Below are 22,499 nucleotides of genomic sequence, written 5' to 3'. Positions count from 1 at the left end.
TTGAAAGTCAAGCCATTTAAATTAAGTTCCAAGTTCATCCTTTTTATGAAGAAAATGGGGAGGACTGACTTTAAAGTAACCAATCCTGGCATAAGTTGACTGCATTCTCTCCTGATTGGCTTACTTGACCATTCTTGGAACATAGGACATAGAGCTTTTAAGTTAATAACTTTAAAAATGCTGACACTCGGCTTGTGCAGTACAGGCTGATGGCAAAGAAAAGCTGTCTCTCCCTTTTTCTCTTGAAAAGAAACAGAAAAAAGTTGTAGAGCCTCCTCTTGGTTAACCACAACCTCTGTGAGCAATAAAGAAGATTCAGCATATATACAGAGCAGAATGAGCAACTGATTCATTCACAGGGATGGTGAATAATAATTAGAATGTGGTCACGTGACCTCTACAATTAAGATCCAGGCACCACTAAGAGTATGTAGAGTTGTTTCTTACATCCCTAAACCCTGATATCTTACCAGAATTACTCCTAGCTGCAAGGGCTTATCGGGAACGTCAGGGAACACATGGCATAAGTGTTGAAAAGATGCCTCATCCACACATTATTTAGTTGCTAAGTTTATTTTTCAGGAGGAAAGGGGGGCGCTAGGGGCCTCTCTCTCTTAGTAACCGTCTTAACAGCCATCATCAACTTCGGAACAGGCCGTAAAAATGTACGGCCAAGTAGGATTTGTGCCGTTTTGTTTTAACTTCTGTTGAATTTTAACCGCTTCGCAGCTTGACGAGGGCGAGATGTTCGAAAGATGCTTCGGACGTTTCTCAAGAGGGCAGATCACGCACAAGCCCCGAAGTAAGTAGTTTTGCCTCGTGTCAGCCCAGCTGCCGAAGGCTGCGATTCGGGGGCGCTTTACTCGCGAGGAAACAGGTTCCACAAAGAGCCGTCGACACGAACACACACACATTACACACCCCTCCAGATCAGGCTACGGGTCTCCCTGGCCCTCCTCGCCTCATCTTTTGTTTCTCATCTCAGAGATGCCACCCACCGACACCCCCCCCACCCCTTTCCGCGATCCCCTTGCCTCCTCTCTGACCCTTGAGGAACTCCCCATCCCACCCCCTTTACCTTGTAATCCTCGTAGTCGAGGTTTTGCAGGCGCTCCTTGCCGGAGCGGGCCCGGATTTCGACGCTGCGGGCCGGGGCTTCGTCCGGGGGCGCGTCGGGCTCCGGCGGCGGCGGCTGGGGCTCCTGCTGCCGCGACGGGGCTCTCCGGGCCCCTCTCTGCCCAACGCTGAGCGCCGCGAAGTCCAGCGTCTTGCTCTCGAAGGCGCCCTCCACGCTGCAGAACATCCCGCCATACTTCTGGCGGGGCACTTGGTCGGCGGTGCCCGGGCGCGCCAGGTACACGGGCAGCTCCTCATCCTCCTCCTGCTGGTGAGGCTCCCCCCGCTCCCGGCCTCTCCGCCTGCCGCTCGAGGTCATGGCCGCCGCAGGCAAGGCAGCGCCAAACAACGCTCGGGAGCCCAAGCCGCCGCCGCCGCCGCCGCCGCCGGGTGGCAAGTCGAGCCCCTTTCGCCTGCCTGCGAGGAAGGAGGAGGAGGAGGCGGGAAAGGGGGAGAGAGCGCCTCAGCCGGCTCCTCTGCCGCAGCCGCCGCGCCTCAGCTCAAGCGCGGAGTGACTGGCTGACGGGGAGAGAGGGAGAAAGAGCGCCTGATGGGAGGGAGGGAGGGAGAGAGAGAGGCGGCGGCGGCGGCGGCAGGGCTGCCCGGCCGGCCACGAGGACTTTTCCTCACACGACGAGCACCGGCCGCCGCTGCCGTGAGGGGGAAACGGCGCCCGCTCTTCTTAGGCTACGTTTGTGTAACGGCAACGGCGGGCACCTGAAGCGCCCGGCGCCGAAGCCCTCAGGCAGCAGCGGCTCGCCTCCATTCTCGCGACGTCCCTGACAGGACGGTCTACTTTTTTTTTTTTTTAATCTGTGTCTCTTCTTCGCAGTAGTTTGTTGGGGGAGGGGAGGGGGGAAACATGCCAGGAAAGAAACTTCACCGGCTGAACTTCTGCTTTTCACACAAGTGCTAAGGGGTGGGGTTGGGAGAGGGAGAAGTGCCAATTTGAATAAAATATTTTTTTTGGGGGGGGGCAGAGAGAAATAGGTCACATGATGCGGTGCACGCACCCTATTTGAATGACAATGCCCATCAACTTTGGGGGGTCCTGGCCCTCTCAAATATTTTAGGGGGTGCGCGAAGGGAACTCTGCCCCCAGGAGTTGGCTCCTAGGGTGAGAGGTTCCTTATGCCCCCCTACATCAGGTGTGGGGTATCTGTGGTCCTTGAGATGTTGCTGAACTACAATTTCCATCATCTCTGGCCATTGGTGAGAGGTTCCTTATCTGGACCTCCTGTGTTTTTAATAGGAACTGGACTTGCAGAACAGAAGGAGGCATTTGGTGGTTTATCAAATGTTTGCCCAAACCTCTTTCCTGGGTTACTTCTGTGCACAACATGCATAAATGTAAGAAACATTCATAACAAATATAAGTCTTAACATGCGGAATGCTGCTGAAAATGGCAGTTGGTGTCAAATAGGACTTTAGCAAGTGGGGCTTGCTAAAAAACGACCTTCCAAGACATTTGTAGTGGCCAGGTGGGCCAAATCTCCCATGGGCCGGAGATTCCCCTATGCTGCCATAGCTCACAACCAGTGACATCCTACCCTATTGTGACTGAATGTGCAGGCAAGTTAGGTAGTACTTCAGGTGGAATCCCCATGCCTTCCAACAACCACATTGTGGGCATATGTTCAGCAGGTGCCATTTTTCCTGGCATGGAGATGCAGGGATGGGGCCACTGCACCAAATGAATTTCTGTACGCCATGTAGATATTAAAGTTACAGGAAGATTGCAATCGAAAGGTAGCAAGTTTGGGAGTATTTCATTTCTAAAATAAAACATGGATACCTCTCCTCCTAAATCCCAGATGTATGGAAGCTGAGTGCAGTTATTTAGTAACATAAGGAAAATGTTCCCTGCCCATGTTCTACATTATTATTATTTATTACATTTGGATACCACCCTTTAGCTGTAGATATCCGAGAAGTTCCCAACACAAAACTACAATATAAAACCCCCCACAAAATACATAATAAAAACAGAAACAACCCAATTATCACCTCTTCCACAACACATCCAAAAGGGCATTGGATGACAATCAGCCCAAGGCCTGGTTGAAGGTGAACATTTTTGCCTGGTGCCTAAAGGCAATGTAAGAGAGAGCAGTCCACAACTGGGGAGCCACTGCAGAAAAGGCCAATTCTTGTTTTGCCTCGTCATCATTACTCCCCGAGGCCAGGAACTGGAACTGATAATAGTTTCTAGCTAGGGTTGCCATATGTCCTCTTTTTCCAGGACACATTCTCTTTTTCATGATGAGAGTCATAGAGATCCATAGTTAAAAGTCTAAGTCAGCAAACGTGTCTTCTTTTTTGCTCTTCAGAATATGGCAACCCTATCTAGCTCAAGAGAGCATAATGAAGGAATGTTATGCAAAGTTTCATTTTTATCCATGAAAGTTTAAGGCATGTAAGACTGCTCGGGACTGAGGCCTCTTTTTTCTTCCAAACTGAAGTTTATTTTCTAACAAAAGCCATGATTTTATATTTCCATACACATCTATAATCACAAGACTTATAGCTAAATTAAATCATATCTCTCCCTAAATAAAGACGTTGAAGTAAAGACATGATGGTACAGCATGCACTCAATCTCACTGAGGTCAACATTAGGCACATAGATAATAACACATTTGCTTAGTGAAAACTAGCTTACCAGAGGCTCACTTATAATTTGTAGAGTTGCTACTGTTAAGAATTGCATGAGAGGCAGAAATAAACAGATGTATCTTTTTCCATCCATATATCCATGCCAGGAAGGACTTTATGTTTTGATTTCTGCCTGCCTATAGTAACTTAATGGGACGCGGGTGGCGCTGTGGGTTAAACCACAGAGCCTAGGACTTGCCGATCAGACGTTTGGCAGTTTGAATCCCCGCGACCGGGTGAGCTCCCGTTGCTCAGTCCCTGCTCCTGCCAACCTAGCAGTTCGAAAGCACGTCAAAGTGCAAGTAGATAAATAGGTACCGCTCCGGCGGGAAGGTAAATGGCGTTTCCGTGTGCTGCTCTGGTTCACCAGAAGCGGCTTAGTCATGCTGGCCACATGACCCGGAAGCTGTATGCCGGCTCCCTCTGCCAATAAAGCAAGATGAGCGCCGCAACCCCAGAGTCGGTCACGACTGGACCTAATGGTTACCTTTACCTTTATAGTAACTTAAGATAAGGAAAACTCTTTTCCATAAAAAGACAGTAGTTCTAAATACCTCAAGGACCACCTCTCACAATGTGAACAGACCCAGACCCTGCGCTCCTTATCTGAGGCCCTTCTTTGTGTGCCTTCTCCACAAGAGGTGTGCAGGGTGGCAACACAAGACCAGTGCTTTTGTGCGGTGACTTCTCATTTGTGGAATGCTGTCCCCAGGGAGGCATGCCTGGCACCATCATTATATATCTTTAGATACTAGGCCTTTGGCTTTTAACTATCTGTGGCTTTTAAAAGTGATTGGGATGTGTTTAATGCTTTTATCTTTTCCCTTGGTTTTAATATATCTATGTGAGATTTATTGTATGTTTGGTTGTAAATTGTTTTGGGTTGCCCTAGGCAAGATAAAGCAACTGATTAAATAAATAAATAAAGAAATAAGAATGAATGAATGAATAAAGGCAACTTCACATAAAGCAGAAAATAGCAACATACATAATCATATTTACTTGCCATTTACTTTTTTACCTGCAAACTCTATATTGATTAAATAATAAATATGCACAGGTAGAGTTGTGTGATACAGTTTGTTTATGAGACTATTACGGTAAGTTAATTCCATCAGACTATTGTAATGATCAAATTGTTTGTTTTGACTGCTTGATGACCAAGTTTGCTTTTTGTGGTGTGGTTTAGCATAAATGTTAAAGTGCATCATAACAACAGGCTTCAAAGCTCTGTGTTGCTAAGTACTTTTTTTTTTTTTTTTTTTTTCTCCCACATCGTGCAAGTCTTTAAGGTTCCACTGTGCCCTTCGTTGTTTTTGCTAAAACGGACTGACATGGCTATGCTTCTGGAAAATGTGCAGGTTTGATTACTGTAAACCAAAGTGTGACAGCTACAAGTTTCATGAATTCCCAACAAGCTGCTGCTCTAAAGTAAAAAAATAAGGATTCATCTGAGACAGTAAGTTGCAGACGTACAAAAATGTTGGCAAGCTAGGAAACTGCAAATCCTGCTCCACAGCAAGGCATTCCTTAAATGTGTGACAAGGTAAAAGGAGTGAAATGATGAATCTGCACATCTCGCATGCAGTATTCACCAAAAGAGATTTCATTGTTCCCAAATGCACGTTAAAATCAAAGATAACTCTGGACTGCTTACCATTGTTATTTTCATGATGACTCCATTTTAAGTTGTAGTAATTCTTCCTTGTGAAAGATATAATGCTGATCTTGAACTCACATTCTAATCAGTGTTACAAGAACCCAAAGAATGTACAGTCTTCAACACTGAAAAGTTTCTACAACTGTCAAAGCCACTACTTGTGGAGGGTGTGTGTGTTTGTGTGATTACATTATAATGCATAATACTGTACATATTATTACACTTATTCAGTTACCATAGTCACTTGAGTCTAATGCGCCATTGAATCTAATGCACATCTCAATTTTCATAACTTTGAAACAAAACAAAAAAATTATTTGCTGGTGAACGTAAATGCACCATTGAATCTAATACCCACCTTAATTTTTGCAATGTAATTTGGCCAAAAAAAGCGAGCATTAGAGTCGAGTAAATACGGTATTAATGATATACTTTTGCTCCTATTTAAGGACTTCTTTAAAACAATTCAATGTCATATTTACTCTTACTGTTATTCAGACAGCAACTGTATACCAAGAGATTAGTCATCATCTTTCAGTGGTCTCTGAATCCGTTGCATACATTTAATCATAATCGTAAGAGTTAGTAGGTAGAGCAGAATAGGGTTCATATGGTTTTTATTAAGTGATCATAAGAACACCATAGTCACTGTCAAAATAGCATCTTTACCATGCGGTCACTGGCTATACCAGAAAGGTCCTGGATTGCAATTTATTGATAGGGAATTAAGGATTATGGATCTCTTGTGGAAAAACAAATAAATGGGATTTCAGTGTATCAGGAGAAAGCTGCTAGAATCACACAGAGAGCTGCCCTGTGTGGTGAGCAAGTGACCTGCCAAATGGCAGGTTTTCAGTGAGGTATCCTCTGGTCCTGTACTGAGTCTCTCCACTCAGGCTAGCCATTGGATACTTCTGGACAGGAGGGAAAATTGGATTCCTGCTTGAGGAATGAAGTCTTTCCTCAGTGGGATGTTATTGTATCCTTAGCCCTGTCTCCCAGTTTGTCCTTTGCTTCTGCACTGCACTGTCTTTTAGTTCTTGCTAACTCTTATTTCTCTTTACTCCTAGCTTCTGGCATGTCCCACAACTCTTAGTTCCTAGCTCACTTCAGATGGTTGCCCGTACTAACAGATTCCTCTATTCAGTAGTTAAGTGGGTGAAGAAAGGGTAGTGTAAATGAATCTGTACGTACTCAAAGGTAGAATCCATTTATACAGCCACAAGCATCCTGTTTAATGTTAGACACCACTGTAAAAACTATGGGAGTCTCCTGCGTGCACAGCTCAGCTTGCGGTGTTTTTCTTTCTGTGCACAGTTATGTGAATTGTCCCTTATGAATGTTTGCATGAAAATATTTATTATATACAGAGTGGCACAAAAGTAGGTATACTGCTTTAGAATCCAATTTCTTTGTTCTTGACTCAAGTTCTCATCATTCGCAATATCAGTAAAGAAAAATAATCCATTGATTGACTGAATGTATAGCTACTTTTGGGTCACCCTTTATTATATCACATACTTACACAGTCTGCCATCCAGAACTGACCAGATATATAACTTCAGCTAGAAAGCAGCAGACCATTCACAGGGCTCTGACTGCTATCAGTTTTTTTGTTTTTTTAAAATTTCTCAAGAACTGCTGACTAGACTTTCATTGACTAGACTCAATGACTGTGCAACATAACACAACAGCCATTCTCAGAGATGATTGTCAGCATGTCTGGTTCCCTCTCCTACTCCTGCTACTACCATCTCTGACTTATTCTCATGACTGAAGTCATCTGTGAAGCTGATGTCAGAAGCCACAATGAGTTTTGTTTAAGAAAAGTCTATCAGTGATTAGTAAGATTCGCAGGAGAAAACTCTCAAAACAATAAATTCTTCCTCTCATACACACCACTGTCTGTATAACGGACTCCAAAACCAACAATGGTCTGTGGGTAAGGAAAATAATGGAATGGAATGGAAACAAATGATCACTAAATGAGCCCTGATTTTCACCACCCACTGCATAGTAGAGATTCAGGCATGTTTTTGTTTTTTTTACTCTTTAAACAGTTTTTGTATTTCACAATACAAAGGGCTATTTTCCATTTCACACTTAAAATAGCAAATGTTGGGTAAAAAAAACCCAAGACTCTGTGGACTTAGGCAAAATAGTACTTTTAGGAACATCTTCTGGAGAAAGGTAGATCTGAATGGTGCAAGGAACAGACTGGGAGGCAAGTTTAGGGGAGCAGCAAATTTTTCCTTTTCCCTTTGTACAAGCCACCCAGGGAAGTTAGAAGTAGCTGCTGTCTGGATTTCCTGCACAAAGTGATATTGCCGCCAAACTAGATATGATGATTGTTACATAGTTTGCTCATACACTGTTGAGGTTTCTTGTTTCTTGTTTGTTTGTTGGGGTGGGGAGAAGCTGGATCAGGACCGTAGCATGTAGAGGAGAGAGCTTTAACACTTCCCCCCTCCATATATCCTGATTGAACTCTCTCACTCTGTGCCCCCTGACTGTCCACAAAGTTCCCATTCCAGAGCCTTCTGTAGCACAACCCCACCACCTTGGTTGTGGTATCTCATGAGAATGGCAGATCAGGTACACACTACTGCAAAGAGGAAAGAAGGGAGCATCATATTGAGGTTGGGGGGTGGGAGAGGAAGTTGATTAAGCAGCAAAATATCCAGGATTGGCGCTGATAGACTTTCAAATAGCAGCATCTTAACCAGACAGCCATGCAAGAGCAGCTAATAGCTCTGTCTCAAAACCTCATTATTCTGTTGCATTACTTAAATGGATGACAAATCTCCAAGTGACTCCTTTTACAGTATTATCGTCTGAAATATTAATAATGTCAAAGCTGTGTGTGCTACTTGACAGTACCAAGCACAATCCAATTAGAAGATACAAATATTTCCCAGCATTAGCCTCATTTCCAAATGGCTTAGAAATTGTCCATAACTACTCAGTATTAGGAGAGAGCAAAAAAGAAAAGGAGGGGTGTGCCATTAAGGATGGGTCAGTAAGTAGAAATGCTCATGTTCAGTGTTAGAAAGAAAAGGGTGGAATACTTTAATAGTACTGAGGTGGAGCAGGAGGGACCATGGCTGGAATGAGGAATTATAAAACAGTTGCCTAACAAACATAATGTAACTGTGTGTACTATATATTTCAGAATAAGAATCCTGGAAATGGAGAACTGATCAGGGCAGGATGCAGCCAAATATGATTAATTTTAAAATTAACAGCCAAAGTCTTGACAACCTGGAAAAGAAGTGAAATTGTCCCAAATGCAAAATGACTACATTTATTCCAGAGTCAACACTAAAAAAGGGATAACTACACATAAGGCTTTCCCCATAAAATATGTTGTTGTTGTTGTTGTTGTTGTTGTTGTTGTTGTTGTTGTTGTTGTTGTTGTTGTTATACCCACCCAGTCTGGGCGGTTTACAGCATATATGAAAGCAGTGCTTTTTCCTCCTAAAAAAATGTTTAGGGGTACTCTCATTTTGACTCAAGAAAATCACGAGGAAAGTAAATGAAGCCGCCATCGGAGGTAACAATGAAACTGACCAAGCACCGTGCTAGTTTCCAACTCCTACTTCACACATTAAATGCTCGCTTCCGTCTGAGACTCAGGAAAAACCATGACAGGAAATGAGGCCACTATCGGGGGTAGCGACGGAACTGATGATTCACCATGCTAGAGAATAAACTTTAAAAAATATATTTTTTAGTTTCTTCTCCTGTTAGATTCACAAAATGGTTAGGGGTATGCATACCCCTGTGTCCTCCCAGAAAAAAAGCACTGTATGAAAGCATAGTAAAACATCAAATATTAAAAACTTCCTGATACAGGGCTGCCTTCAGATGTCTTCTTTATGTAGTTATCTCCTTGACATCTGAAGGGAGGGAGTTCCACAGGGAGGGTGCCACAACCGAGAAGGCCAAACAGAAGAATTCAGCTGCCTTCTGTACTTTTGTTGTCATGTGCTGCAACCTTTAATGCATACCCTCCAACATTTCTCTGATGAAAATAGAGACATCTTATCGAAATGCAGGACATTCTTTGATCAAATCAGAAACTGGGATGGCGTCAGTAAATCCAGGACTGTCTCTGGAAAATAGGGACACTTGGAGGGTCTGTTACTGATGACAAGTGAGCATGTTTGGGATTTTCCAAATCCTTCCAGAAAAAGCCATAGTCACATTTAAATTTCTAGTTTAGTTTCTGAGACATAACATACAATACTTTGAACTCCTGCCCTATAATGTCATATTCTTCATTCAGCAACCCAATTTTTTTTCATGTCAGATTGCTTTACAGAAAAGTAAACAAATTTTTAAAATGCTTACTTTAATGGAAATGACAGAAATACTATTTCGGCATCAGACACTTGGAAATGCTAAGAAGCTCCCAAGTGCTTTGCCAAGCAATTTGTATGAACAACTATGAATGAAGAAGAATTGTCCAGCCTTCTTCAAAATATCCTTTAAGCAAATCCCTTTTCACAGGCAGATTAGTTAATGAACTGAGACATAACCACTCCACATGGTATGGTGTTCTATAATTTTTTGACTCCTAGAATTCATTGTGCATTTTCTTTGTTGCTTGTTGTGGGTCTGCTAGCTAGGTTTTGTGAAAATTGAGAATAATTTTTAACTAAAATGTCTTTATGAACATGTCATGGGGGAAAAACACTTGATTTTCACAATTTTTAGTATATGTAATTGTGGGAAACATTTCTTACATTTTGCTATTATGCAAATGACAGAAACCAAGTTACTAATAGCAAATTCCTGTTGGTTTACTACTCTGTCTGTATGTCCCCTACCAAGGCAAGACGGAATGCCACAACATATTTTCTGGTGTTTTGTCTAATTTCAGCGTCTCCCAAAAATGATTCGTAGATGATTCATCAAAACATGTGTTATCAAACACCTATTTATTTTTAGTAGACCTCTTTTTCCAAACTCTCTACAGTAAGCCAAACTGTGTGATAAAAACTGAATGGAGATCAGGAGTAAAGTGAAACACTGCAATTATCAGCTTCCTCTTTACGTGCAATCTGGCTTTCCTAACAACTGGAAACCTTGATGTTATCAGGAAATTAGGGCCCAGTTTTCCAGAGTGTGTAATTTTTTAAAAGGTCTTTTCTATACAGTGGTACCTTGGGTTACATACGCTTCAGGTTACATATGCTTCAGGTTACAGACTCCGCTAACCCAGAAATATTACCTCAGGTTAAGAACTTTGCTTCAGGATGAGAACAGAAATTGTGCTCTGGCGGTGTGGCGGCAGCAGGAGGCCTCATTAGCTAAAGTGGTACCTCAGGTTAAGAACAGTTTCAGGTTAAGAACGGACCTCCGGAACAAATTAAGTACTTAACCTGAGGTACCACTGTAAAGGGATTAGTAGAAGGCAGCCTTGGGCATCAGTTAGCAGTACAGAGTCTCAAGCAGAGATGTGCTCTCCCAAGCCCACATGTTCCCAGCATGTTCCCACTCCTGTCTCAGTGACGTCTACTCTATCTCCACAGAATAGAAGATGGCAGGATACCCAAGGGTGTAATCTACGGGGAGCCAGCTTCAGGCACCAGGCCCATTGGCAGACCAACTCTGCATTGCAAAGATGTCTGCAAGCGTGACATGAAATCTGGCAACATTAACCCCACCATGTGGGAGTCCCTTGCAGTCAACTGCAGCACTTGCAGACAAACAATCAGGTTGTGTATCCACAGCAGTGACTAGAGGAGGAATGACCGCTGGGAAGAGTGCAGAGAGAAGAAATGCCATGGTGCATCTGCAACAGCACAACTGGGTGCCTTTATCTGCCCCAGCTGCAACAAAACACGTCTCTCCCTCATCAGTCTCTACAGCCACAGCAGGCGCTGTAACTCTCCAATGGTTTGACTTCACCCCTGAAGGTGCATTCTCCAACAGTTTAAGACAGGTGGAGAACCTCAGACCCAAATGTGGCCCTCCAGGATTCTCTCTCTGGCCCATGGAACTCTCCCCAGACCACACCCCTCACTGCCCTTCCTTTGCACCACAAGCGTTTTTGGCTGGCTGCAATGTGCCCTTGAACTTTGGCAAACTCTTGTTTGTCTAGATGGGAGACAGCAGTATATATTAGTGTGTGCAGACTAGCCTGCACAAAGGTAAAATTTACATCACTCTCAAAAGGTGGCCCAGAAGGGAATCTGGTCCTCATGCTGAAAAAGGTTCTTCACTGATGCTTTAAATTTTTAACAAAAAACCACTGATTCCTCTTCAAGCAGCAGCAATAAGCAACCCACTGATGCCCAGTAGGAATGCCCAGGGCCATTGTAAGGTGAGGTGGGGGGGGGGGATAACTGCTTCGTGTCCACTGATGCATTTTTAACTTTGCAAAGAATGCACATTCAGCTTGTCTTAACATAACTGAGTTGTGTTAAGTGATTCTGACTTTGCATTCTTGCTTAAGAACTTGAAAAGTGTTTTGCATTATCAGTTTATCTCCAACTATGCCAGCATTTTTTGCACGCACACCCCAGCAGAGGGAAGGTGCCACGATCTACCTCCTACCCACTACCTTTAACCTAGTGCTGTCAACTCTGACTCACAAAGGCCTTTCTCAGCCCTGCTGTTTGAAATCCTCTAATGGGAGATGCCAGAGTTTGGACTTTAGGTTTTTCTGCATGCAAAGCACTTGCTCTACCACTGAACTATAGTCCATCCTCAGTAGCGTAGATCTCAGCTGATATTTCAATTCAAAAGTGCTTATACGGTGCAGTGATTCTTAAAAAAAATATTAGTAGCATCCCTCCCTCAGATGTGGGTCACCTCAGTCGAAACCAAATAGAGCACTGTGGTATAATAAATCTAGTTTTTATTCTTGCTCTATTTTACATTGGGCATGAGAGTTATTTATAGACACCGAGGGAAAACTTCCCCCATCCCTGAGTCTTTATGTTTCTGGATTGTCTCATGTGGGTCAAATGATTTAGGTGCTTGGAGAATAAAATATTTTGGTGATTACACACAAACAGCTGCTTTCAGGGCCATGACCACAACATTCCTCTTAATGTTTGTCTTTAAGTCTGTTACTTTATCTTTGTTCCCAAAGAAGAAGAAGAAAGCTAACATCAGGTAAACAGTGCTGCTCAGTATTTGTTTTCCAAACACTTTTGCTTAGCACTTCATACCATTTTAAGTGATGAAGTTCATTTGTGTCCCAAGAAGTTTAGGATGGTGCATGTGGTTCTCCCCCGAGAAATGGGTTAGATTGAGAGTTCAGGACTGTCCCAGAGTTACTTAGTAAGCTTCATGCCTGATCAGGGATTTGAACTTCGGTCTTCACAGCCCTAGGCCATTGCTGTATCTTAGGCTTCTCCAACCTGGGCCTTTCAGCTGTTTTGGACCAGAACTTCCATCAATCCCAGCCAGCATAGCTGGAGTGCACTACAGTGGTACCTCGGGTTAAGAACTTAATTTGTTCTGGAGGTCCGTTCTTAACCTGAAACTGTTCTTAACCTGAGGTACCACTTTAGCTAATGGGGCCTCCCACTGCCGCCACACCACCACCGCACAATTTCTGTTCTCATCCTGAAGCAAAGTTCTTAACCCGAGGTACTATTTCTGGGTTAGCGGAGTCTGTAACCTGAAGCATCTGTAATCTGAAGCGTCTGTAACATGAGGTACCACTGTAGTTAGAAAAAACTGCTCTGACTGCTACACCATGATTTTTGTCTCATCCTTTCACAATTATCTAGAAAATATGAACTCCTTGGAGGAAGGCAGATAACACAAATGAAATAAGGAATAATACCAAGGAAATAACTGTCTGCCCGCACACACATACATACTCCTTATTCATCCCAAACCAACCATCTGAAAGTCAAGTCCTTAGTAGGAAATTCCTCTTTTCTTAGCTACCACCACATCAGTGGGAAATGATATTAAAATGGTTTTCTGGTGGATCTGGAGACAGACCCTTTCGTAATTGTACACAGAAGACAAGTAATGAGGGAATAACCCGATTGGCATAGCTGATATATAGCTAGCACCATAGATCATCTATTGAAAATGCAATAAAGGGAAATTACAATGGGAAGGACACTGTAATTATATATTTCCTCTTCTAAGAAAGTAGGCCTGGCAGAAGGGCAGCCCTCGGCATTTTGCACAGTTAGGAATAATGTTAACAATAACTCAGAATTGTTAAGGCTGAAAGTGAGCAGAGTTTTTCTTTACATTGCTATGTCTCCTGTACTACTTCTCATGTCCACCTTTCAATGGTTGTCCCACATAGCCAAAACAGGATGTGCTGAACTGTTGTGTCTTCATGTTGCATCTTCAAAGCAAGATACCTCCATTGGTACATTGGGAAAGTGCTTTGAATCCTGATCCTATGCTCTGCACCAATGGGATTCACCCTAGAAAGAGCTTTATGAAGCGACCACAGTCTCCAGAATCTGTTTGGCCTTTTGTAAAGAGTCTGCCAGCGGTTAATCTGATGCACGACTCATTTCTCCCAGCAATGGCAGTAAGTCTGTCGTGGTCCACCCAAGCAAATATATTTATTTTGTCACTTAAAGGCTTAACTTGGCAAAGAATTCAAGGGCATTTCAGTGTCTTGATCCCAGCTGGTCATGGATTGCCAGGTTAAAGCAATGAGCTTTAATCTTAGGTTAGCATATGCTTCTTCAGAGCCAATATTACATTCCTAAGAAATTATAGTTATTTTTATTATTGTACTGAATATAAATAGCTTGTTGCATTTGCATTCATTTCATGCTTGAGGAAAGCAATACCACGCAGTGACTGCATGAATGATCAGGGGGCTGTACCACCACCATGGAGGCCCCCGTTTCACCCATTTTAAGTACAGCAGAGGAGACGCTCCTGCCAGCAGTGTAATCTCCAATGGTTGCCACCACACAAGGGTGCATATAAGCCTATTAGGAACTTCAAGAAGTCAACTAGTAAAAAAACAAACCCCAGCAAACAGAATTAAAATGTCTTCCCAGAGGTCTATTAGAAGACTTCCTTGTTTGCTTTGCAAGTTCTCACTACAAATTGTGTAGCACCACTAACATAGTGCTAGTGCTATGACCTTCTAACATAGCTAGGTTATGACCTTCAGTGGCCAGACTGGGATTTAGGTTTACGACTGGCATTTCTGAAGACCTGCCTCCTCCTATATGAAATTGCTTATCCACTGAAGTCATCGGTGCAAGCCCTGCTCCAAGTCCTCCCATTTCAGAAGCAAAGTACGTGTTGAAGGACCCTTGCATTTGCAGTCTTTGGAACACCCACCGCAGAAAAACTGAGTCAGCGCCATCTTTTACACATCAAGGCATTTCCTGATGGCTGCTCACTGTTAGTTGCTCTGCTTCTTCTCAGACTTAGTTTTTGATGCGTTTGGGCATATGGTTGGGTTTTTGTTTCCATATTTCCATGTATTAGCTGATTTCTAAAAATAATCGTCTGACCTTAAATAAGCCATCTTGGGCACTAAAAGATGGGAAGGCAAATATGAATTTTTGAAATAATAAATACTTGTGATTATGTTTATATCATGCCTTTCTTCCATGGAACTTAAGATGACATGCACAAGATTCCCAGCTGGTCTCCTGTCTGCTCAGTGACCCAGACCTTCAGCAAGGCTGCTACAGGATGTGTCTTCAGGTCATGCTACACCTGCGGTAATGTGTCAGGAGCATATGGATCTGCCTTCTGCCAGATCCATCTCGCTCAGTATTTGTCCATTTGGTCAAATGGATAGCTCAGTTGGTTAGAGCGTGGTGCTGATAACACCAAGACTGCAGGTTCCATCCATGTAAGGGAAAGCTGTATATTCCTGCATTGCAGAGGTTTGGACTAGATGATTCTCAGGGTCCCTTCCAACTCCATGGTTCCATAATTCTATGATTTAGCTCAGTATAGGCAGGAGCTCTTCAGCTCATAAATATTTCTTATAACCATGGAGATGCTAGGAACTGAACCATGTGTTCTACTGATGATCAGTTATGAGGCCAGAGTACCTCCACCCTGACCCTTCACCAGGAGAAATGTGTTGTGTATGAAATAGCACAGTCCACCTCAGTAAGACAAGGGATCTTATCCACACAATTTCCAAGTTGTTGGTTTTCCCCCCAATACAAGTTTCATGATCTGCTTCCCTTCCAACCCAAAATTTGTATTCACCTCTCTCCTCAAATTAGCAACTGCTTGTCCCATGCAAAGCCCTGGAGTAGAAACTGTCTGTTATGCTCAGAAAGTGACTCTGTCTTACATTAAGGAAAAATATTAAGCGTAAAATAAGTAAATATTTTATTTAGGCTAGCATTAAAACTGGAGGGTTTTTACAGGGTACAATGAGGCTTTAAATACCAGGATGCAAACCATTTATTTCCATCGAAGGCATGAAAAATAAAGCTGATCCCACTTTCATTGTTTGACAGTTTGTTTCTAAAAGCAAATTTCTAAGTATCTCAGCCTCTGGGATGGAGGAGAGTCGTATGTTCAGCATTTGGAGTTTATTTTTTAATGCTTTGCACTTGAAAGAAGAGACATGCAAAAGAAAGCCTACAGAGAGACATACTTTTGGCCATCAAATGAACCTAGATATTGGCAGAAGTTTGTTTTGAGAAACAACGGCTGCTCGACAAAGTAGGAACAGATGAAAATATGTTTAAGTTCTTTATATTCTAAAACAGAACATGTTGCATGTCAGGAAAAACAGATGTTTTAAATGCTGTGAACTGAATCTCAGATTTTTATTTTTTATTTTAAGCCAAAACCTTTCCTACTGCTTTTGTTTCAGGTGCTGGAGAGATTCATCAACCCCCCTTTTCCTAAACTGCTACTTATCCAAATTGACAACATTTCCACCACTTACCTTTGGACAATTCTTTATTCCACATATCTGCTTTGCCACATGTCACCAGGAACAGGAAAACATGGCCAAGAACTGACAATGTGAGGCACAGATTTATTTATTTTTTAAGGAGGAGGAGAGGGTGAATAAAAGTAGAATCATTATTGTTTAAAGCCATCCGCATAAAGCAGCAGGAGAATTAGCATGAATTAACAAGTTCTCCTAGGATATAGTGTATAGTTAGTAGGAGTTGCCAACCTTTGTTGGCACATTTGGAATTTTGGAAAAGTGCCGTGGGTACCAATAACATGGATGCTGTGGGGTGTGTGGCATAATACAAAACGATGGCTGTGGGAGAGTAACATTAACACACAATGGCTGCCACATCCAAGAGAGCGGAAAAAGAGGCAGGACCACAGAATGATGGGAGCATGCCACCCTCAGCCCCTTCCCCACCAATGGGAAAAGTCTCCTACATCATCTACCACCACACTCTCCTAAAGAAGCTCTTTGTCCTTCTCCTCTGTTCATAATGGAAAGAGGGTAGGTGCCCAGGCCTGGCATCCAATGAAACCTGGTCTTGTTAAGGGGTGTGTTCAATATGGGAGAGGCCAAGACAGTGGAAACAGGAAGACCAATCTGTTTCTTGTGCATTGTGGATTTTTGAGTGGATATTTACTGAGACCTTTTGCAGGTGCCATAGGAGGTAATGTTGTGCATGGGTGCTGCATTGGCAGTCCCTGGAAGGTACTGTAAGGCTGGGAAATCTCATGACTGGAGATCAAATGTGGCCCTCCAGGTCTCTCTGTCAAGCCTTTGGGATTCTTCCCACACCAGACTTCCTACCTCATCTACCCTGTAATACCCTCCTTACTGCCCCTGCAATACACTCCTCAGTACTTTTGTCTGGATGAAATGTGTCCCTGAATAATGCCACTTTCTTGTCTGGATGGAGGGTGGAAATGTGAGTGTAGAAACCACTGACATCTGTATAGATTGTAACCTACTGCACAGAGACCACATCTGTTGTCTTGCCCACTTTTTGCCTCTGGCCTCACCCACTGCTCCAAAGCTTGCCCATGAGGCAACGCTGCCTTTAAGCTGAGATGTTTTCTTCATTCCTGGAGCAGAGATAGATCAAGTAGTGGGCTATCATTGCAGCTTCATGGACTCCTTCGGGGAAGAGGTGTCCAAAGAGGGAAGAGGATACCTTAGAGAAGATTGCTGGGTTTATTGTCTTAGATCAGACATAGGCAAACTCTGGCCCTCCAGATGTTTGGGACTACAATTCCTATCATCCCTGACCACTGGTCCTGTTAGTTAGGGATGATGGGAATTGTAGTCCCAAATATCTGGAGGGCTAATTTTGCCTATGCCTGACTTATGGGGACTTGGAGGGCAGTGTGGGACCTGGCACCTCTGAGATAATATGTTCTCAGCACACTGGTACCTCGGGTTACAGACGCTTCAGGTTACAGACTCTGCTAACCCAGAAATAATACCTCGGGTTAAGAACTTTGCCTATGCCTGTCTTAGATATATTTAAATGAATCATTTTCATGGAAACACTACTACTGTGTTTCAGTTCATAACTCGTGGAGTATTTTTTGTGGGCGGGAATAAAGTTATAATCTCACCTCTGGGATGAATTTACCCCAAATTAAAAATGGAGAGGAAGAAATCCATAAAAGAAATGCACATTTGTGGAGAGTATTCAGTGGCTCCTCCTGATTATACGAGCCAAAGAAAGCTGTCTGCCTTCATCAATCAAGCAAGACACTGAAGCTCTGGGATTTAGCAAGAGGAGCTGTGGAGATGAAATGAATGAGCTCAAAGTCTTTGGGCATTTGAAGAAGCTGTTCGGGAACTGGGCCAATGTAAGGCACAAAAGGCTCCAGGCAGAGTGAGAGATGCAACATGGCAAAAATGGGAACACTCCACAGATGCTACATTCACAGCCAGTAGTGACTTACTCAGAGTAATGCTCCTACTCAGTACATTTAAGGCTAGCATTCATGTCTATCCTGCATTCATTTACTTTTGGCCTCCTCCTTTGCAATGGTCACCAAACAGCACTAAGGGGATGGGATTGTAAAGAAAAACCCAGTCTGCAGAAATAACCAAATTGGGGACAAAAAACAACCCTTAAGCTAGCTACTAATAGCAAATATTTTTTCCTTAGGGATTGCTACAATAGGTTGCTGTGCTGCTAAAATCCATAGAGTATGCCTGTCACTCTAAGCATCCACTTGGCGAGTTCAGTTTGAGGTTGTGCGTAGCAAAGGCAAAGTTCTTCAGGGAAGTTGTTCTGGGTTTGAAATATGTTGGCGCAAACAGAAAAGCCACTGGGATGGAACATTATCAACATGATTAGTGTGGAGTTCTTCTCTTGCCCCTCCAAAATCATGAATATTGTTCTTGACAAAGCCAGATTGGGGCTATGTGTAGACATAACCAGAGCCTGGAAGCTTTGTTCATTTTTACATTCCCATTGCCAGTGGCTTGGCACTGGAGCTACAGCTAGAAGGTTCTGTTCTGCTAAGCAGGACAAGGCAGAAGCCTAAGATCCTAGTCTTTAGACCAGGCCTGGCCAATCTGGAGGCTTCAGAATGCCTACCAATATCAGAGGCTCATGTTAGTAGTACCTTAGGTTAAGAACTTTGCTTCAGGATGAGAACAGAAATCATGTGACGGCGGCGTGGCAGCAGCAGCTAAAGTGGTGCTTCAGGTTAAGAACAGTTTCAGGTTAAGAACGGACCTCCAGAATGAATTAAGTTCTTAACCCGAGGTACTATTCCTGGGTTAGCGGAGTCTGTAACCTGAAGCGCATGTAACCTGAGGTGTATGTAACCCGAGGTACCACTGTAATGGAACACTCAATTACTTATAAGTGTCCCTTTCTAATATACAAAGGAATTCATACTATTTAACCAGCACAGGCTGAGGGTTTTGCAATATAAATATTTGGCAAAGACTGTCATTCCTTTGGGCTTTAATCAAGTATCCTGGAAGCTGCAGATTGCCTTCACTGATTTTCTCTCTTTCTCCAAAGTGATATATGAATCAGCACATCCATGTAGCCTAGGCTTATCTAAAAGAACTCTTGGAAATTCTTGGAAGAGAGTGACAGCACTGGTCTTTGAACTTTCTCTTGGAAATATATATACAAAGTGGAAGTGGCTTTGCTGACCTCTTACGAATAATGTTTATGGGAGAGTCAGTCAGTGTAATTACAGTAGGATTTTCTTTAATTGTAACTGTGTCTATTTGTTTTAGGGGCACATAAAAGTAGTTTTACATTGTGCATAATAAATATGCATGCATTAGTTTCCAAGTTAAATTCTACCTCCAATTAAAAGAAACTAAAGAGGAAGGGATGGGAGTGATCTTTGTTTGTCAAAACAGCTCCTTCAGAGCTAGATGGACCAAAAGAGTACTATGTAAATCAATAAAGTAAATTTCAAAGTCATCATTGCATTATGGAGCAACATAAACTACTAATTGTGAATCTTTCAAACTATCAAGAAACTCACAAGAACCAGAGTATTTACTATTTGGTTTACAGCACAAGCAAAACAGAGTTTTTAAAAGATGCTACAGAAGCACGATTATAGGCTGTAAGCAACTAGCCTTTTCTTCCATCAATATTATCCAAAGCAACCATTTCCAGAGGAGGCCAGCATATTAGTCTCTTGCAGTTGCGTGATACTTTAAGAACTAACTTATTAATTATGACAAAAGCTTTTGCTTCATCAAATGCACAAATGTTATCCTGAGTCGTAGGTGTGATATATTTAACAGAATTTGTATGCTATTTAATTGGCTGAAACACCCCTTAAAAAAATCTAAAATCTTCATTAAAAATACAGATATAATTTTTAAAACACCATATATGCATAACAATGTGTGTGTATAAATACTATTTGTTTATTTTATTTTAAGTATTTATACACCACTTTTCATCAGAAAAGGTCACAAAGCAATTTACAGAAAAGGCAAAAAATCAAAGGCAATATGCTAACCATCAAAATCCATGGTTAAAATATATAAAACATCATATTCCATAACAGAGATTTCCACTCAATACACTAATACTCAGTATTCACATCTACTAACATGCCTATGCCTTAGCCATTCTGCACCTGCACACAATCACCCACACTCACATATTCCCAACAGTTACAGAAACCCAATAAAGAACTGCAGCCTAAATAAGCTGTACAATAGAAGTGCTATTTGGTCTGGTTTCTTCCTTTAGGGCCTGTGAGCCTATACATACATACATACATTGTTGAGAAGGGAAATCGTAAACAGTAAAGCCAGAAGGAAATTAATGGCAAAAAAGTATGTTTGTTGATACATTTCATTTCAGCTTCACTGTTTACGATTCCCCCACCCAGCCATGTATATAAATACCTAAAACCCAGGACAGCACTTCATGCAATGAAGTGCCCAAAGACTATTTTTTCCAAAATAAGTTACATTTATGCACAGAGTTTTGTTTAAGCAAAGAGATTTTCTATAAAGCATTTTTACAAATATGCTGATAGGTCCTCTTTTCCAGGGACCTAATAATCTAATTGCTAATGTGCTGCAAATTATAACATCCTGTACAAATTTCTTGTATTTCCCATTACAGCAATCTTTGTTTTACATTTCCGTATTATGCCAAGATCGAGGCTACAAGCCACAAATAACTTGCTCTAGAAAAATCTCAGTGTGCTCTTGCAGAGCAAATAGCAGACACAGCGTTTCCACACTATTCCATTACCACAGGCAAAGCCTTCTTTCATATACCTTATGCCTTCTGTATGATTTTTTTATAATTAACCACTCTTTTTCTTGATTTTTAGGTCAAGAACAAGAATTACTGCAACTAGGGCAGAACACACCATTTGACAAAAAGACTAAAATCCTACACATAATCAGTGGAACTTATATATGAATAGATATGCATAGTATTAAGATTATGTTATTGCCTTCATTGTATACTTGGATTTAAAGAGAGGAAAAACTATTTTAAATTAGTACTCTGCAAGTTGAATAGAAAACTAGTTACTACGGGATGGGTAGAACTTCCACCTATGCTAGTTTCAGATGTATATTGATTACAGTGGTACCTCGGGTTAAAAACTTAATTCATTCCAGAGGTCCGTTCTTAACCTGAAACGGTTCTTAAACTGAGGCGTGCTTTCGCTAATGGGGTCTCCTGCTGCTGCTGCGCCACCGCACATGATTTCAGTTCTTATCCTGGGGCAAAGTTCTTAACCTGGAGCAACCACTTCCTGGTTAGCGGAGTTTGTAACCCGAAGCGTCTGTAACCCGAAGCATCTGTAACCCGAGGTACCACTGTACTAGATAACTGTAGCAAGTGTTGGGAACTTCCATTCCACTGACCTTATTAAGACTGCCAGGCCATTGGACCAGGCCATATTTAGCCATCATGACTGATAGCGTTCAGGGCCAGCACTATAATATATAGCCATGTGGCTCAAGCAGCAGGCCAGGAGGGATTGTCAACATCATCATCATCATTTTGATTTATATACTGCCCTTCATCTGAAGATCACAGGGGGAGTTACAACCTAAAAACACACAATACGTAACAAAATAACTGAAAAACAATACTCCACCCCAACACGTTTAAGAGGCCCAACACGTAAAATTAGCCAATGGCCTTGGGGAAGAGGAATGTGTTTGCCTGGCATCTAAAGAGATGTAATGAAGGTGCCAGGTGAGCCTTCCTGGGGAGAGAATTCCACAAATGGGGAGCCATGGCAGAAAGGCCCCATTCATGTGTTACAACCCTCCGGACCTCTTGTGGAAGAGGCACGTGAAGAAGGGCCTCAGATTAACAGTGCTTGCCACGGTCATGGCATCTCAGTCACAATGGCTTGCTTCCTTTCACAGGATCCCTTTCTCAGAGCCCAGCACTGAGGCATAAGGAAGGCCCCAGAAATCCTGGGCGGTAGCAAGTGGCAGGTAAGGAGCGAGACAATGAGATGGCAAGTGGCAGGATGGAGAATAGTGGCACAAGGTCGTTGTGGGCAGAGGAAAAGGGAGAAGTTAGTGTCAGTGCTGTGGCCCTGTAGCCACTAACAGAAATAAAGTATACTCCATGAATTTATCCAATCACTTTTTAAGACCATCCCCAAATCTCATTGTAGTGGGTGTAAACAGTGCCATTCTCACTAGCCATCCCATGA

The 22,499-nt window shown here is 42.5% G+C and overlaps 1 protein-coding gene and 1 long non-coding RNA gene across 7 annotated transcripts in view; one reads left to right on the top strand and one right to left on the bottom strand.

The window, feature by feature from the left end:
• The window catches only part of DPYSL3 (dihydropyrimidinase like 3), a 57,689-nt gene extending 55,701 nt beyond the window's left edge, over positions 1 to 1,988 (bottom strand). The window contains exon 1 of one of the 2 annotated variants that reach the window (XM_081852112.1): positions 1,079 to 1,988. In XM_081852112.1, the coding sequence (XP_081708238.1) occupies positions 1,079 to 1,435 (357 nt within the window). In that variant the 5' untranslated portion in view covers positions 1,436 to 1,988. The remainder of the gene's footprint in view (positions 1 to 1,078) is intronic. The other variant, XM_081852113.1, reaches the window with a different exon arrangement.
• LOC309336453 lies at positions 173 to 21,245 on the top strand. 5 transcript variants are annotated; one of them, XR_014154007.1, is made up of 5 exons: positions 173 to 426; positions 730 to 802; positions 5,057 to 5,231; positions 15,017 to 15,101; positions 16,240 to 16,521. It is a non-coding gene; the product is annotated as an uncharacterized lncRNA (long non-coding RNA). The 5 variants fall into 5 exon arrangements; XR_014154005.1 differs by adding an exon at positions 21,147 to 21,245 and having other exon boundaries at positions 401 to 802; positions 16,240 to 16,394; XR_014154006.1 differs by adding an exon at positions 19,346 to 19,731 and having other exon boundaries at positions 401 to 802; positions 16,240 to 16,394.
• The last annotated feature ends 1,254 nt before the right edge of the window (positions 21,246 to 22,499 follow it).

Source organism: Podarcis erhardii, assembly GCF_964252035.2.
Source record: "Podarcis erhardii genome assembly, chromosome: 2".
NCBI lineage: Eukaryota > Metazoa > Chordata > Lepidosauria > Squamata > Lacertidae > Podarcis > Podarcis erhardii.
The sequence above is the reverse complement of the archived record's forward strand: the minus strand, read 5'-3'. Positions and strand labels throughout refer to the sequence as shown.